The sequence below is a fragment of the Hippocampus guttulatus genome, chromosome 11 (assembly GCF_054856545.1).
Source record: "Hippocampus guttulatus isolate MCC_2025c chromosome 11, RoL_Hgut_1.0, whole genome shotgun sequence".
Taxonomy (NCBI): domain Eukaryota; kingdom Metazoa; phylum Chordata; class Actinopteri; order Syngnathiformes; family Syngnathidae; genus Hippocampus; species Hippocampus guttulatus.
The window spans coordinates 14,804,810-14,821,817 of NC_141271.1; the positions used below are offsets into that span (position 1 = coordinate 14,804,810).

Genomic DNA, 17,008 nt, shown 5'->3' on the forward strand with positions numbered 1-17,008 from the left:
AGCGAAGCTACGCTTCAAGAGGAACGTTCCGCTCGTGGTGCAATTTGGAATGCAACTGAAATTTTAGGGTCAAATCTGCAAACAAAGTTAAAAATCTTGGATTTGCTTCAAATGTGCTTTCCTTTTTCCTTGACATTTTTTTTTTAACAGACGTACACCACTGAAATCCAGCCACCAAATGACAGCATCTCCTCGCATCCCTTCCTGTTACCACTCTTTTACGTGTGCGTCAAGTGTCTTCAAAGCGTGAGTAATTTTACTTTACCTTACTCCCTCCCCTTTATTACATGTTGGTTCAGAATGAGAAAAAAAATGTGAAAGCGGGATGCAATTTTGACATTCTGCCTGCCCTAAAGTGCCCTCGGGCTCGCATTGCGAATGCCATGGCGCACCTGTTTTCTGGATTTGGTGGTATTCTGAATTCAAGCATGAGGGCACTTTGATGTTCATTTTCAGTTGACAGCAGGGGGCGTTAGAATGTGAAAATGGCAGCCTCCTGCGATGGAGGAGAACGGGAGGATTATCTGCTTACATTTTTCTTTTGCCACCAATGCAACATTAACAGGGTTCGATACTCATTCGCTCCCAAAGACGTTTTTAAACGTCTTTTCAGACTTGGTCCAGAATTGACTGGTACTGAATGAGTTAAAGGCGACTGTGTTGGGCCACCTGAAGTTCACTGACGCTGGCCTGGTCGGGCAGTACAGGACAAATGATGACATTGCTGATCACTGATTTTGCCTAAAATTGCACATTATCTTCCGATTCAATCCAGCCAATCAGATCTGTGTAAAGTCCAGTTTTAAAAATATGCGCCTCTAGCAAAAAGAAATTGGGCAGTTTTTTGTGTGTGTGTGGGGGGAGGGGGGGTTCACTGATCAGTAATCGTCGCCCCAAACTCGTGATCGTAACCACATTTTTGTTTTGATTGACGCTTCCCGAAACCATTTTATTCATTTATTTGTACAAGTTATAGGCCAGGCGACACAATCGAGAGCCTCACAGTTCTGAGGTTGTTGTCTCAAATCCAGGCTCCAGCCTTCCTGTGTGAAATGTTGCCACTTGTTTGCGTGGATTTCCTCCACGGATCTGGTGTCCTCACACAATCCTGACCCAAGTGAGGAGAAACAGTATAGAAGATGGATGGACGTTATCCATTTTTTTTCTGGTGGAAAGGTTTTCAAATTATTTATTTTGGCCACATATATATTTTTTTTATCTCACCAAAACCAGGTATTTGAACTTTTTATATCCACTGTCGCTTCCCTATTTATTCGGTTCTAGCTATGTAGTGGCCAAAAGGTGCAAAAAGCAGGAGTGTTTTTGGACAGAATGGGCTGCAGGCTGTCTAAGTGGTTAATTTGTTAACTCAGCTCAACCTCGCTGTCTGGAATCTCATAACCCCATTCCCACCCAGCCCCCCTGAATGTATGGATCCTGATAAACATGAGAGCTCTTTTTTTTAGGCAGCGTCAGAGTAAAGAGTGTGCACTAATGGGCTCTGACCTTGTCTGACTGTTCTTAAAAGTGGACTCAAAATGCTTCACCCGTTTTCCCTTGCTCGACCCATCTTCACAACTCTCTCCTCCATACATTCATTCTTTCACTTGAAAAGACTCCCGCCTTCCTCCTCCTCTGGTGCTGCTTGCTGGGCTTTGGCCATTAGTGTTACACCCTATTACATCAGTAATGACTTACTGTGAGCTCTAATTAGAGATGTGTTAGTGAACTGTCTTGCACGCCTATCCTCCTCAGCTGCCCCTTACCCTCCATGCCTCCATCACCGTGGAGAAGCTATTAGCACCTACTAGTTACTGTTCCTGTCTGTTATGGACCAATTGGAGAAGGAGTGCTATATGGCTAATTGATAAGTAGAGATGCTCCATAAAATCTTGGCTCTAATTGTGTGGTTGGATGTGGAGCTAGCACGCTCATATCTTTAAAAAAAAAAAAAAATGAAAGAAAAGTGTCTGCCTTCCGCAAGCAAAACAAAAATGACATTACTCACCCTTTTGCTGGCATGATGAAGCGTTCTCTTTTTAACATTTAGGGCCCTATTTTTTGTGCCCAGCGCAAGTGTAGCCCTAAGTACGGTCTAACTGTGTGCATGGGTGGCATTTTACGATGACATCCATCACGCACCCAGCAGAGCTCAAAATCTGTCGGCCTGCGCCTCGATCAAACCCTCTAAAATTGCAAAATTGCACCACAACTTAGACCAGCTCGTCTTTGAAAGACCTTAGAAATGACCTTAGACCGCCTTACTTAACTTGCATAACTTCTTGTGTACCTTCTTCTCCGAACCTGTTTGAGTGTTCTGCCACTTTTGAGATCAAGTGTGATGTCGCAAAACCTGAGGACTGTAATGTTTTCTGAGGTCGCTTGTTGTAACCCGTAAAACTGCAAATGTAGAGAAAGTTTGTTTGTTTGTTTTTTCAAATTTGAACGCGAGTCTGCTAAAGTCACAAAACTTGTGTGCCTCGATTTAATTTTATCGACCCTTGTTGAGGCTGCTGCAACTTTTGGAATATAAATGTGATGTCGCGACAAAGGTTTGGAAGGATCTCTGACATCTGTAACACATCAAACTGCAACTTCAGAGGTATATTTTCTCCCGCATTCCACTTCAGAGGATGTGCCATATATCGAACCTTACCTTTTTGATGAATACCCATTTTGTTGAGGTTTTCTTTTCAACACTACTCTTGTGGGCTCTCACTGTGATGCTTATGTCGTGTAACTTCCTGTGTATCTTCTTCGTGCCACTTGTTGAGACGGCTCCTTCATTTTGAAAAAAGTACAAACACATCCAGTGAATCCTTTGATTCTCACCGACTAAAGGTCCCCCTGTGAACTGATTTTGAAGGGCTATTTTTCCCAGAAATCCATCCTGAAAATGAATGGAAATGGGAATATTTCGTATATCGGTTGACACTGCGCCTCCCAAAAAAAAACTATCAGTCTAGGGGCCACTGAGCTCCTAAAAAAAAATCCTCCAATATGCCAGAGTTGAAGCAATTCTGCCAAAAAAAAACAATTGGCTAAAATTCCTCCACAACGATGTGAATGACTCATCGGCAATTATCGCAAATGCTTGATTTCACTTATTGCTGCCCATTATATGGTTCAGCGGGCAATTACATTTTCACATAGAGACAGGTAGGTTTGGATTTTGTGTGTGTGTGTGCGTGTGTGTGTGTGTCTAAATAAATTAAATTGGCATTTACAAACTGCATTTGTATTTCCAAAGGCGTGTCTCTGTGTGATATTAAAATTGGTTTGATGAACTGAAAGCTTCGTGTGTGCTAAATATGCAAAGAACACATAAATCAGGAAGGGGGCAAATACTTTTTCACGGCACTGTAAATATCCTGAAATGAAAGCTAGAGTTCTAAACTTTTCTGTCACGTCCATCTGTTGATCTGAAACACAAACGACTTCGGTATACAGTACAACTAAAACGAAGCGATTGGCCTTGCTGTTCCGATACTTTTGGAAGGGACCGTATTGTGACCCTCATGGTGCTGCGCAGAGTCTGCACAACTCATCTTTGAATGAGAGTCTGCTTGCTTCACTTTACTTTGTTGTCCTTGTCATCGCTCCTTCTTTTGGAAGAAAAGTGTTGAAGAAAGCCCCGCCCCCAAATAAAGTCAAATACACCCAGTTGGTCCTTTGATGAGGTACGCCGACATTGCATTGAACTCAAAAGATTTTCTCCAGTCCAACTTGGAGGGAATTCCAGCTCCAAGTTCCCCTCGGTAGTTTGGTCCAATTTACGTCTTCATCCAAACATGCTGCATCCCCCCCCCCCCCCCCCCCACCACCCCCTTCCTTTTTTCTGGAATAATAATGGGATGTTTCTTGTGGGTTTGTCAGTAGTGATAAGATGATTATCTGAAAGGTCTGTGGCACATTGTGGAGAGAGTCTCGCCCGCACTGCTGGAGTAGGTAATCCTGGGTAATAGCATTATGGACACAGTGTTTTCCTAAAGACCATGATTATCCACTGCTGTTTGCCGGCGGATTGACATTGGCCTCCCTGGTCCTCTCTCTCTCTCTCTCTCGCGCTCCCTCCCTCTTTGTATTTCCACTCACTTCTTCTTGGCCGTCGTGGTGTCATCCCGCCTCTGACTCATCGCTCCATCAGGCCCTTGTACCAGATGAAAATAGAGTGCGCGGAAGCGACAAAAGAACAAATTGCTCGTAGACAAGAGTGGCCTAGATTTGAATGGCGCGTCACAATGCGGAAGGCGCGCACCTTCTGCCTCGGCAGTTTGAGGTTGGCGCTCGGCTATCGCGTCGGTACGACGACTGCGGTCACGTGACTGACGTCTTGTAAATAAACATCGAGTTGAGTTTCGGCTGATGCGGTCGCATCCCTTTTATCCGTTCAGATTGGACTCTTCACAACCGAATTAAATTTGATGCTCCTCGAGGGAGCGTTCTGCCTCTTGCATGTCTCTGGACAGGAAAGGTCACAATATTAGGCACACAATACGTGGTGGTCCTATGCAAAAATTCTGCCTTTGCAAAAATGATATGAGCCATTCTTAATTTTTATTTATACTGTCAAAGAGGTTTTCATTGAATAATGTTTGCAGTGTAGAACTGCATTACAATCACACACACATACATACAGTATATGTGTGTGTGTGTATATATATATATATATGCAATTTTATTATTATACACTTAGCATTTTAAAATGTACTTTTTAAAAGTGTAGATTCAGTGAGTTTGAGCCTGCAACTGATTGTTTCTATTTGCATCCAAATAATTCAGAGGGCAAGCAGATTCTTTGACTTTAAGTCCACTGTAATTTCTTACAGCAAACATTTTGAAAGTAGATATGTCATAAGCAGATCTGCAAGCATGCTGCCTGATTTGAAATGATACTCCCAAGACCAATCGCTCTACAACAATTTCTGATGACTCCGATTCTTTCTATCTCCGTGTCACCACGTGCAGATGGTCGTGAACCACTTTGCAGCGTCTGCGGCTGTCACAGGCATATGTTTGCAAGCTGTGCGGGCTCGCGTGTAAACGGAATTTGGAATCGACAAAAATCGATAGGAATGGCTGCTGAATGAATGCACTTTTTAATGACGGCGGGGATCCCAAAACACATCCAAGAGTCCTCCACACCATCTTTCTCTCACCATCATGGAGGTGGTTATTTGTGTTTGTGTGTGGGGAGGGGGGGTGCTCTGCCCACCAAGTCTTGCCCCGGCCCTCCTCCTCAAATGCGGCACAGCTGCCTTTCACAAGCAGTGCCGCTCCAGCCCAATCATGCTGGAGAGCCACAAACGCTCTATTTATTAGAATACGTGTTTGGTATTGTTCTGTGACACACACACACGCGCACACACACACACACACACACACACACAAAGACACCCCCACCCCACCACCCGGCCCCATTATGTTAGCAGCAAGCCCCCTTTTTTCCCCAGAGAGCAACAATAACTTGGGATCGTCTTTTTTTGTACGTGTGGATGTGTGTGTGCGCGCGCGCGCGTGTGCTTGTAAAACTGTCATTCTTCTCTCGTCTGGCCCACATTGGCGTGGTGCTGTTGGCTCTTGGAGGGGCACCGGGAGCTCGGATGCCCCTGGCACCGCTTGAGCTTGTTTCTAGCGGCCGTGCATGCGCGCGTCGTGGCGTTTTATTTTATTTTATTTTTTTTTGCGGGGAGGCTTGCCACTGTATTTAGATTGGAGGAAATCTACCCGCTTTGTCTACAGTGGAGAGGAGCGGACATGCGGATAGACGCGTAAGTAGGTGGGGGGGAGAGTCCTGGTTTTGGATTTTGACGCTTCCCGCATTGTGCGTAAAATTACCTTTTACGCGCACGAGAGGTGGAATTGGCGCGCAGAAACGAGCGGGGGTTTATTGATGGACTTTTGAGTTGCTGCTTTTTCTCTCTCTTTTTGTTGTGTGTAAGTGGATCATCTGTAAGCTATATTTATTTGACGTTCGTTGAGAAGGATAACATTTTCTAGCGCGATCACCACGGGTTATTGCTATTATGGGATTCATTTTACGACTCCTTTGACACGTCAGGAAGATTTGATGGTGACCGTCCTTAGACACTTGGACTTCGAAATTTTGCTTCGGGGAAAAAGTTTGATCAATCCCTAAGTGTGTGTGTGTGTGTGTGTGTGTGTGTGTGTGTGTGTGTGTGTGTGTGTGTGTGTGTGTGTGTGTGTGTGTGTGTGCGTGTGTGTGTGTGTCACGTTGTAAGGCGTACACAGGCATCGCAGCATAGAGGAAAAGTTGTCACCAGGGTGCTTTTGTCATCATCATAAAGGTTAAATCCCAACATTGTGTCCAATCATAACAGTCCCTTGGCACACCCAGAGTGTAACTCGGCATTCTCACGCGACACAGATTTGTTGGTTTGAGGAGTCCTCCAACGATTGATAATGACACAGTGAAATTGAGAATTCATGTATTTTCTGTTATTAATCAAATGTTTGTGTAGATTGATCAATAAATATGTTTTAATGTTTTCATATTTATTTATATTATTAGTATGCTGTCAGTATCCAACCAAACAAAACATCTCATTTAGACATTGATTTTTTTTTCCTTTTTCGTAGCTTCTTTGGTGTGTAAACAAATGGTTTGCCCATCTTTTTAAGATTGGTTCACACAAATTCCCTTTTTTTTTTTTTTTAAATATGCCCCCCGTCTACGTCAATCGCGGGAACTTTTTAATAGCGCAACGTGTAGGAGGAAATATTCAGCTAAAGTCAACCTAAAAGGACAACTGGAAAGTGATTGAGCCATGAATGTCATGACTGGGAGTGGACTTCCAAATAGAGGGTTCATTTTTCTCCATGGCGCAAAAAAAGTCGTTTTTCTTTTGAAAACTACATGACCCACAATGCAATGGACAATGACACTTGTCGCCTACCAGGCCGATCCGCATGGGGCGTTTCTTTGGTTTCCACCCACCGAATTCTAACGAGAAATATCGAATTACAGCAGGAGTCCATTCCTGTCCTTCAACCATGGCACCAAACAATAACATACAGATTTTGTACCCTTACATGGACCCTGACATTTGTTTTTAATGGATTTGCGTTTTAATTCGGGATTTAAATTAAAATATCAACATCCGTATACTTTAACTTCTCTGTTTTAATTATTTTTTACAAAAAAAAATAAAAATAAAAATTAGCCTAACATCGTTTCCAGACGCTCAAAAAGTATTTGGATCATTTGCTCACGAAAGTTTTTGGCCATGATAACTTGTTACTTAGCAGCAAATTGGATTTTATGTTACGACGATGTATTTTGTTGGTAGCTGGCTGGCACAGCCAATCTATCTATCTATCTATCTATCTATCTATCTATCTATCTATCTATCTATCTATCTATCTATCTATCTATCTATCTATCCATCCAAGTTTTCATCTAGGTCTGTCTGTCTGTCTACCTGCCTACTTCCATGTACTGTACCTACCTCCCGAGTTCTGAATGACGGCCAATCGGATCCTAATGCAAGTAAAGGAGGCCACCATTAAGTTTAAAAATAAACACGAGTCTGTAGGAAAGTGAGCAAAAAAGCTTCATAGTTCCTAAAACCAACAGGTTGATGCATTCAAAAATAAAAATACTGCAGACTCATTCAGAAATGAGCCTCGCTCATGTATTGAGAGAGCCCTCAGGCTGAAATAGAGGTACACAGGAAAATGGCAATTCCGTTATGGTAAATGCCATGTTTTTGGTGAAATATCCAAACGCTAACACTGATTGATTTTTTTGGTTGTGTACGACACCTTAACATTAAAAAAAAAAAAAAAGAGAGAAAGCACCTTAGTTCAATTCTACATTGCCAAATACACGCAAAGTCAGACGTGCATAATGTTAAAAAAAAAATCCTGATTTGAACAACAAAAAAAAAACAGCTACTTAATAGTGTCGTGAAACCAAACTTGATCTTGTTGTTGTTTACTTGAGTTGTCACGATGCGTAGTTTTAGGAGATGTTTAATTCCTCGTGTTATTTGTGGGATCGACACCCCGCTTGCTTCATTCCTCTTCCGTCGTGTTGTGCTTCTGGAGTCAACTGACCCAACATATGCAAATGAGCCCGTCAGCTAGCTCCTCATTGGCCGCCCGCGCCTCATTTAAGTGCTGTCAGTGCACGCGTCACATGGCCGCCGCTGCAAGCAACTTGTCAACTCCGAGTGGCTCCAGTGTGCATTCTGTCACAGCGGATGTGAGGCAGCAAGGCGACGGCTTGGAGAGCCCTTGTGGGAATATTGCTTATGCTTCGGCGCGCTTTAAAGACTCTTGCAGCCACTCCGGTCACACGCGCGCGCGCGCGGGCGGATCGCCCTACTCGATTTGAATTTGTCTTTTCTCGCCGGTGAAGTTTTTTCCCCCCAACCAGCCGCTCGAATGTATAGCATGATGATGGAGACCGATCTCCACTCCCCCGGCCCCCAGACTAACGCGGTCGGGGGGCAAACGGGGCCCAACGCGGGCTCCAAGGCGAGCCAGGAGCGGGTGAAGAGACCCATGAACGCCTTCATGGTGTGGTCCCGCGGCCAGCGCAGAAAGATGGCGCAGGAGAACCCCAAAATGCACAACTCCGAGATCAGCAAGAGGCTGGGGGCCGAGTGGAAGGTGATGTCCGAGGCGGAAAAGCGGCCCTTCATCGACGAGGCCAAGAGGCTGCGGGCCATGCACATGAAGGAGCACCCGGATTACAAGTACCGGCCCAGGCGGAAGACCAAGACGCTCCTCAAGAAGGACAAGTACTCGCTGGCCGGCGGTCTGCTCTCCGGAGCCGGCGGCGGCGGAGTAGGCTTGGGGGTCGGCATGGCGTCCTCCTCGGCGGGCCAGAGGCTGGAAAGCCCGGGGGTGCCCCACGGAGGCTCCGCGGGTTCCGGCTACGCGCACATGAACGGCTGGGCCAACGGCGCCTACCCGGGCCAGGTGGCTGCTGCCGCGGCGGCCGCTGCCATGATGCAGGAGGCGCACCTCGCCTTCGGCCAGCACCCCGGCGGGGGCGCGCACCACCTCAACCACCACCACCACGCGCACCCTCACGCCCACCACGCGCATCACCATCACCACCACGCGCACAATCCGCAGCCCGTGCACCGCTACGACATGAGCGCGCTCCAGTACAGCCCCATCTCGAACTCGCAGAGCTACATGAGCGCGTCCCCGTCCGGCTACGGCGCCCTCAGCTACACGCAGCACCAAGGCTCCGGCGTGTCCTCTTCCTCCTCCTCCTCTTCGTCCTCCTCCGCCGTCGCCTCTTCCATGGGCACGCTGGGCTCGCTGGTCAAGTCGGAACCCAGCGTGAGCCCCCCGGTGAGCGCAGGCCCCCACGCGCGGGGCCCCTGTCCCGGGGACTTGCGGGAGATGATAAGCATGTACTTGCCCACCGGGGAGCCGGCGGACCCCGCCATGCAGAGCCGGCTCCACGCCTTGCCGGCGCACTACCAGAGCGCCGCGGCCGGAGTGAATGGGACGGTCCCGCTCACACACATCTAATCCAATTCGAATCCGTCATTGGAAGTGCAACGGAACACATAACCAAATATTTACCTCTTTTCTAGCCCCCCCCCCCCCCCCTCCTTGCAAGAACTACCTGTATTTTGTACAGAGTGTTTATCACATGTAAATGAAGGCTCTTCTTTTTTTCCCTTTTTTTTTTTTTGAGGAGGGGGCATAAAACTACTGACATTTTTGGTTATCGTGCTATTAAATCATCGTTTCCAGTCTAATTTACGCCTGGTGCACCTCGGGCTTTCCCCCCCATTAACTGTAAGTTATTACAAAATGTCAAGACAATAATACAGAAAGTGCTTTAAAAGAAGTGGGTCTAAAAGGAATCCTCTCTTTAAACTTTAAAGCGTTTGTGTTCCAACCCCTCGTTTTATTGTTGTAACACTCTTATTATTGTATAATTGTGAATAATTTTAATATTTGAAAGAAGGATGACTTGGCAACGTGCTGTTGTAATTTATGTGCTTTTCTGCAAGTGAAAAGCCCGGACTTACTGCAATGATTAAAAAAAAAAAAAAAAAAAAGAATGGAATAAATTTCCCAAGATGTTGTTTTGAATTATTACGACAAGTGACACTTTCGATACGGCGTTGTTTGAAATACTTTTAAATTTAAAGCCATTGCTGCCACGATGGTTTTAAACGGCTTGAATTACTTGTGCGCAATTGTTCTTAAAAACAGGTTGAAAATCCTTCAAAAGAAGGATTTGTTCGTTTTAAAATATTTTGTGATAATCAACCTTTTCATTTAATTTTTTTCTTCATTTCGATCACTTTGCAAAGAGGCCGAAATGAATCGCGTCCCCTTTTTTCTCCCCAAGGGTCTTAAATAAATCTCGCTTTAAAGGCCTCATATGACGAATCGCCTGTTCATGTTATTCACGGCAGTAAATATTGAAGTTGCTCTCACTTTCTGACTTTAGATAATCAGACTTTTAATTTTCATTTTTATTCCCGGCATTGAATTGAAACTGGCCTGTAAAAAAAAAACACATCCCAAATAGCTCTCGAGTATTAAAACACAAGTTTAAAATAGTGATATGTTTAATTAATATCAACCTAAAATATGATGGCAAATGTTTCGTCTTATTTAAAGTCCAACGAATGGTGCTCTAAAATAGACAATCAATCGCATCATGGCGTTTAAAAAAAAAGATGAATGTGTCCCTGATATTTTACACTGAAAAAGAAATCCACAAATTCGCAGTGAAGTAGTGAATGGTTTCAATTTGCTACACTGCATCTATTTTAATTTGATCCCAGCACAGTCGCCGTAATTATAAACTCAACGTGCAAGTGACATCGGTAATAATTGTTTCAAATATGATTCATTTTCAACTGGGTCAACTTTTAAAGGCGGGAAAAGCCTGGCGACAAGTTGCCTGCTGTGTGATTGACAGCCAGTTTCTTTCGAGACCCGTGGATTACATCTTGCCTTCTTTTATTTCCATTTTTTCCCCTCCAAATTCTAATAGACGTTCGTGCCAATTAGATTAATAATAATGTTATGTATATTGTTTTCATAATGAAAACAATGTATGATGTCATTTTTTTTGACAGACCTGCAGCTGGTTTTGACATTTACGTACAATTTCTTTTTTTTTTTAATTGCCTGAAGACTAATATCCATACACATGCAGATGAGGGTTACTTTATGCCTACTTATGCGTTAAAAAAAATCAATTAATGTGAAATCCATCCATGGTTGGTTCACACTTGATGAAGACTGACGCCTTGTGTCAATTAAAGCTGCGAGGCCTCACTTTTGTATGTAATGAAATGGCGTTGAACGCGGTGTAGATTGCTCAGAAAAGAAAAAAAATTGAGGGAAAGAAAAGACGTAAACATTTGGAATGGTTTGTGCGTCTTTTTGCGTAAGGGACGGCGGGATACAAGCACGTTTAACCGGAGTAACTGACACCTCATGGCGCGGGTGTGTGTGTGTGGGGGGGGGGGGGGGGGGCTGAGATGCGTGTGTTTTTTAACGTTGACCATTCCCAATAAATCTCTGCAAATGTGCGCCACTGTTATCTTGTATGCATGCAGGCCACTGATATATTCCCTGCTAGGGTTCCGGCTTGCTTAAAGCCCCGATCCCTTGCACTGCCGTGTCCTAAATGGGGATAATTAGCGTCACTTTATCACGCCTCTGCATATTTTCTGCACGTCTCCACCTCCCCCTTTTGCCGAAAAAAAAGGGGGGGGGGGGAAACAGGCTGCAGCCTGCGCTGCTCTGTCACAGAAGATTATGGAGACAGATTGCACAGAGCGAATGTGGCGGGCGAGATTAGCGCGGAATAGAGAAAGCAACTGGGCCAATGAATGCCTCCGAAGGGGCCTTATCGTGCAATTACACGTTGACATGTTTAACAATCTTGCTGCCTCTTAATCCTGCGGTGCTGCCGCGCTATCTGCGAGCGGCTATGGGCGCCCAAACGCCGCACCGACGACGTGGAAGAGCGTCATAATAAATAAAAGTTAGGAAGGGAATTGCTTTATTTGGCAACTTTTGCCCTTAAACAATATGCGTGTGCATATGTGTGTGTGTGTGTGTGTGTTTGTCCCGTTGTTGCAATTTCTTGACCCTGAATGTGTCGCCTTATCGAGCAATCAAAAAGTGATGAGTTAGTGAACCCAACACCCCCCCCCCCCAAAAAAAGGTCACCCACAAACAAAGATAAATGTGGTCAGCCTGCAGGCATGAATGCAGACTTCCCATTTGTCACAACGACATCCCTGTCCGTCCCTCCTGCTTGAGTGTGATTGTGGAGAGCCACTGTTGGAATTTGGCAGCCCCACACCGAGACACCCCCGTGTCCCCTTTTTAAGTAAGGCCGCGGCGGTTTGAGGTTGGGAAGTTTTTCCACTCAATAGCTGCCACAATAGCGATTACAAGCCCCAGTAGATTGCTTGAAGGGGGCGGGGGGGGGGGGGCGTGCAGGTGTGAGAGAGGCTCGGCCGTGACCCCTTCAGACAAAGCGTGGACGGTGCTCGGACTGCACAAAACCGCCGCGGGAGGAAGAAAGAGGAAGGGAAGTTTGGAGAAATACGCTTTTGTAGAAGTTGGTGAGAAAAGTTGTCATCAAGGACAGTCGTGCTCCACCTCTCTCTCTCTCTCTCTCCCTCCAAGTCCACTGCAGGTTCCATAAAAGCGTTGTGGAAAACGGATGGGTGAAAAAGTGAAGGGCTGCGAGGTTCATAGATGGCGACTGCAGGCACTGAGTCAGATTTCAGCCTGTATGGTTGAAACTAATTTGTTCTTTTTTTTCCATATAGCATTCTTTTCACACATTTTTGGGGGGAATGTTCGAGAGGGCTTATTAGCCATCACAATTTCTTTTTTTTTTTTCAATAGGCTACTGATTAAATGTCGAAATGTAAATTTAGGTGGAGCCACACAGACAAATGTAGAGCACTCAATTTGATAAAGAGAGGGCGATTGTGTGAGCTAATGTTGGAAAGAGATCTTTCAGCTCCACCTTTGGTCTTCCTCGATTAATTAGATCCCGTTTCGATGAGTCGAGCCCAGTTTTGAGGAATTTGAAAGGTCAAATAAAATGTCTTCCGTGTTAGGTTTTCAATTGGAGGAAATTGTGACGATCACCGGACTGCGGCTAGGCGCTTGATTTTGGAGGTGCAGCGAAAGTACACACACCCCTGTTCAAATGTAATGCTTTTGTGATATAGCCTCAACAAAACGAGGCCAAGATAAACAATCAATTTATTTGACCAACTTCATTGAATAAAAGACACCGTTTAAGAGAGGTGAAGCAAAAATAATGGGGTTGCGCAAGTGTGCACACCCTCTTCTAAAGACATCCCCAGTATGGTGTTTTATTTAGTGATGTGAATGCAGTGTTGTCTTGGCACCAAACACACCTATTGCAATTATGGCCAAAATGGCAAATCTTGGTTTTATAAGACCGTAATACATTTTCTCACATATTTGGGACATTTCACATATATTTTAACAAAACTTATTTTTCATATGTAAGTTAAGGCTTCCGCCTTGCCACGCTACCCCAAAGCGAAGAAGGGAGATTGTTGTCACATATACAAAATAGCCAGAACTTGACAGAAATTCCTGCAGCACTGACAATGTTGCTGTTGGCCTCTTGGGAGATCCCCCCTCTGAATATTTTCTTCCCATCTTCCCAACTCTAATTGCCCCACGGAGATAAATAAAGTTTTCAGAATCTGAATCTTTTCAGCAATTTTGAAGGGATGTCCAGTTGTGTGGACTGTATTGCCACCACTTGAATTGTGTTTTTAATCCTTTGTAAACCATTTTTTAATAGTAATAATTCATTCCGGGGTTGAACTGTAGCCTTCATAAAACCTTTACCAACGATACAGGGAATGTTACATTTTACATTTTAACAGTCAAAACTGTTTTCAGTCTAATGAAACTGCCTTTTTATCTTAGGTTCCAAGATCTTGTCGTTCTCATTACATCTCTTTCTTCTTTTTAACATATTATCCACTGACCAGGGCCTTCATTCAGGCCCCGAGCACATCAGCCCAGAACAAACATTTTGACAATAGTTCCCACAGTCCAAACACATCCTCCAAAAGTTCCAGAATGAAATTCTTGCATTGGAAATTGGATTAGTTACCCACCTCTCGCGTATTCCCAAATGGTATTATTTGTGCTTTCTTCACTCAAAATGCCTAAAATGAAGGAGTCACTTTTTTTTTTTTGAAACGAGATTTAATGGATTCGTTCTTTGGCCCCTTCATAAGCCCTGAGATGTTTCATGCAGGTATGTTGTTTTTTTTGTATAAACCTGCTGACTGTCATCTTGGGTGAAGGTGAGCGGTTATTAAAAATGAAGGATGCATGGCTCCAACTGGTACCCGTGATGCCAACCACAAATTAGACCTCGTTTGCTTATTTATTTTTTTAACGGCAAGGTCATAGCCACAGTCCATGAAACTGAAGGAAATCCCTTTTCTTTCAAAAAAAAAAAAAAACATACTTCCCTTTCTACGTTTTCCTGCCTCCTTAAGCGGAGACAACTGAAATGTGGCAAAAAGCCTTTTGACTCAAAAATGTGAACCCGCAATTTTGGAGATTAGTAAAATAGCTTTTCATCCTGACCGGAAAAACGGACCCATAGGAGCAATTTTGGGGACTGCATCGAGTTTGTTTTTTCTACTCTTCATTTACGGCAAATTTTAGATGTGGTTATGGTCAACGTCAAGGTCGAGTCCCTACGAGTTGAGACAGGATAGAAACGACACAATGGGCGGCTGCGTTCATGACCCAATGTCAGTTGACGAACTAAAAAAGTGACAGCTGATCATGTCGTGGGTCGTTATTTGTTTTCCACACAGGGCCAGCTCGTGTTGAGTAAACCCTTAATCAATAAAATTGTTTAAAAATTGCATTTGATGTTTGAGGATCTTGAACATCAAACTGGGAAATATGTAAAGAACAAAAAATGAAGTAGTGGGTAAATATTTCACGGCACACGATCACAAATGATTTCTCCTTTGACTTGGTGAAGCAGTATGTGGCTCGTGAAGGCCAAGGTTAATGAGGTTTGAATAAGGGGTGGGTGCAAATAAGTTTCACTTTTGGGAGATGGAATTAAACTGTTTTGCTGTGCAGAAACTCACGAGGACTTGCAAACATGACTAACCACTTTACTATTTGTAAAAAAACTTCAGATAAATAAATTGAAATGTGAATAAAACATGTGGGGATGGTTGTACCCCCACGAAAATACATTAACATCAACAAAGATCATTTCATAGGCAGCCCCGGATTTTATTGTTTTTTTTTTCTTTTTTATAAGTATTGTAATGCGCTGACACTCTGGCTGCGCGAGCTTGCATGGAGGAGGCAGATCATCGAACGCGAGCGTATCACTGGTGCACATGTAGAGAAGCCACCGGATGCTGTAAAGGATTTCTCCTCCCTCCTGACAGGCGATCACTCTCCAAGCCACAGCGCTGAGGTTAATGAGGGGTCAAAAAGTTCTGATAAGAAACATCTTTTTTTTTTTTTTTTTTTTTTTTTTTTTTTTTTTTAGCGCTCCCGACCACCCTGCACCCTTTTTGTGTTTTTACGACAACCCGCTGCAACCTGCCACGCGCTGATAGCGCTTTGAGCCGGCTGACCTCCGACCCCAAAGGGTGAGGTGAGAGGTGAGATTAGGAAGCAAAGTGAAGGATGTCTGAGGAACTCGTCAATGGCCCCTAATGGTTCTAAGCCTACTCAATTTGCTCCCGCTGCTGTTTTAGATGCTTGTCGCCTATTCAGACCGTTTACAGTTGATCCATTTATAATTCCATTGATAACCCCGCCCACTATTAGCTATTGAGCTGGATGCACCCGAGGTGATTTCCACTGTAATGATTCGATAAATGTTATGCTGTATTTTTTAATCCAGTTGACATTGAAGGTGATTTATTTGCGCAAGCATTAACCTTCGGAGGTGTGTGTCTGTCTGTCGTGTGCGCGTGCGTGCGTAAGCATTGTTCTTGGCAAAATACTCTTCATCTTCAAAGACAAAAAACATAATGCAGAAAGAAGTGATGCGTATCACCAAATGGATAAACGCCATTTTTAATGAACGCGTAAGTGCAAAGTGTGACAACTCTGCAGTTGAATCATTGTGGTATAATATGGGGAGCAGATGTGTGATACTACTAATAGGATGTAAAAATAAGTCATTTAACCATGCAAAAAGCAGAAAGTCACAGATGCATCTTATGAATGGCAAATGTTAACCTGAATTGTCATGGTGAAAAAAAAGCATCAATATGGTGGATTAAAAAAAAAAAATTCTCCACACCCATGTGCAAATCCGAGTTTTTTGTGATGTGAAAATGTGAGACTAAAAAGAATTTTTTCCACCATGAATGTGACCTTTTAATCTCTACAATTGAAAAACGTGAAAGAGAGAGGAAGTGAAAACGAAACAAATGAGGTTTGGTGGACAAATCCTTGCAAAAGAAAACTAGTGAGAGACACCGCCAAGAGGCCGACAGCAGCACTGAGTGGGGCAGCAGGAATTTCTGGCGAGTGCTGGCTACATGTGACAACAATCTCCTTTCTTCTTCATATGTCCAGGCTGTGTGGGAAAATGTGTTTTCCACTGTTGAAACCAAGATTAAATGTTTTGTATGTCATTTCAAATGGTATTATTGGTATAAATTAAACATTGCTCATTACAAAAAAAAAACACCAAAACGACAGGAAAGCATGGTGGTGGCAGCATCACGTGCAACCACCGTGAGAAAACGATGTTGTTTATTTTAACTTCCTCTCTCAAATTGTTTTTCCCCAATAGAAATTTCCAATGGAAAACGTTTTGAAACCATTTATCCCGGTCCCTGTTTCGCTCGGCACCTTGATAACAAGTCATGAGCCATACGGTGACGCCCGAAGCCATTTTACTTGGGTGTTAGCTTTTGATTCCAATGTCTGTCATCATTGTTCGACCGTATAAAACGGGAATTATGATCCC

General features: G+C 44.0%; 2 protein-coding genes across 4 annotated transcripts in view; both read left to right on the top strand.

Annotated features, from left to right (window-relative positions):
* Window positions 1-17,008, top strand: part of LOC147198276 (uncharacterized) — a 93,772-nt gene that overhangs the window by 65,677 nt on the left and 11,087 nt on the right. For all 3 annotated transcript variants that reach the window (XR_015102283.1, XR_015102284.1, XM_086123869.1), the window contains one exon: window positions 151-246. Coding sequence is in view for 1 of the 3 variants with exons in the window: in XM_086123869.1 (XP_085979995.1) it covers window positions 151-246 (96 nt within the window). In the remaining 2 variants the exon portion in view is untranslated. The remainder of the gene's footprint in view (window positions 1-150; window positions 247-17,008) is intronic.
* sox1a (SRY-box transcription factor 1a) lies at window positions 5,559-10,080 on the top strand. The gene has a single exon (XM_086124124.1). It carries the CDS (start codon window positions 8,410-8,412, stop codon window positions 9,514-9,516), a length of 1,107 nt encoding a protein of 368 aa, XP_085980250.1. The 5' UTR covers window positions 5,559-8,409; the 3' UTR covers window positions 9,517-10,080.

What these genes read in the sequence shown, in the direction of transcription:
- sox1a (XM_086124124.1), top strand. Translation starts at nt 8,410, where the DNA reads ATGTATAGCATGATGATGGAGACCGATCTCCACTCCCCCGGCCCCCAG.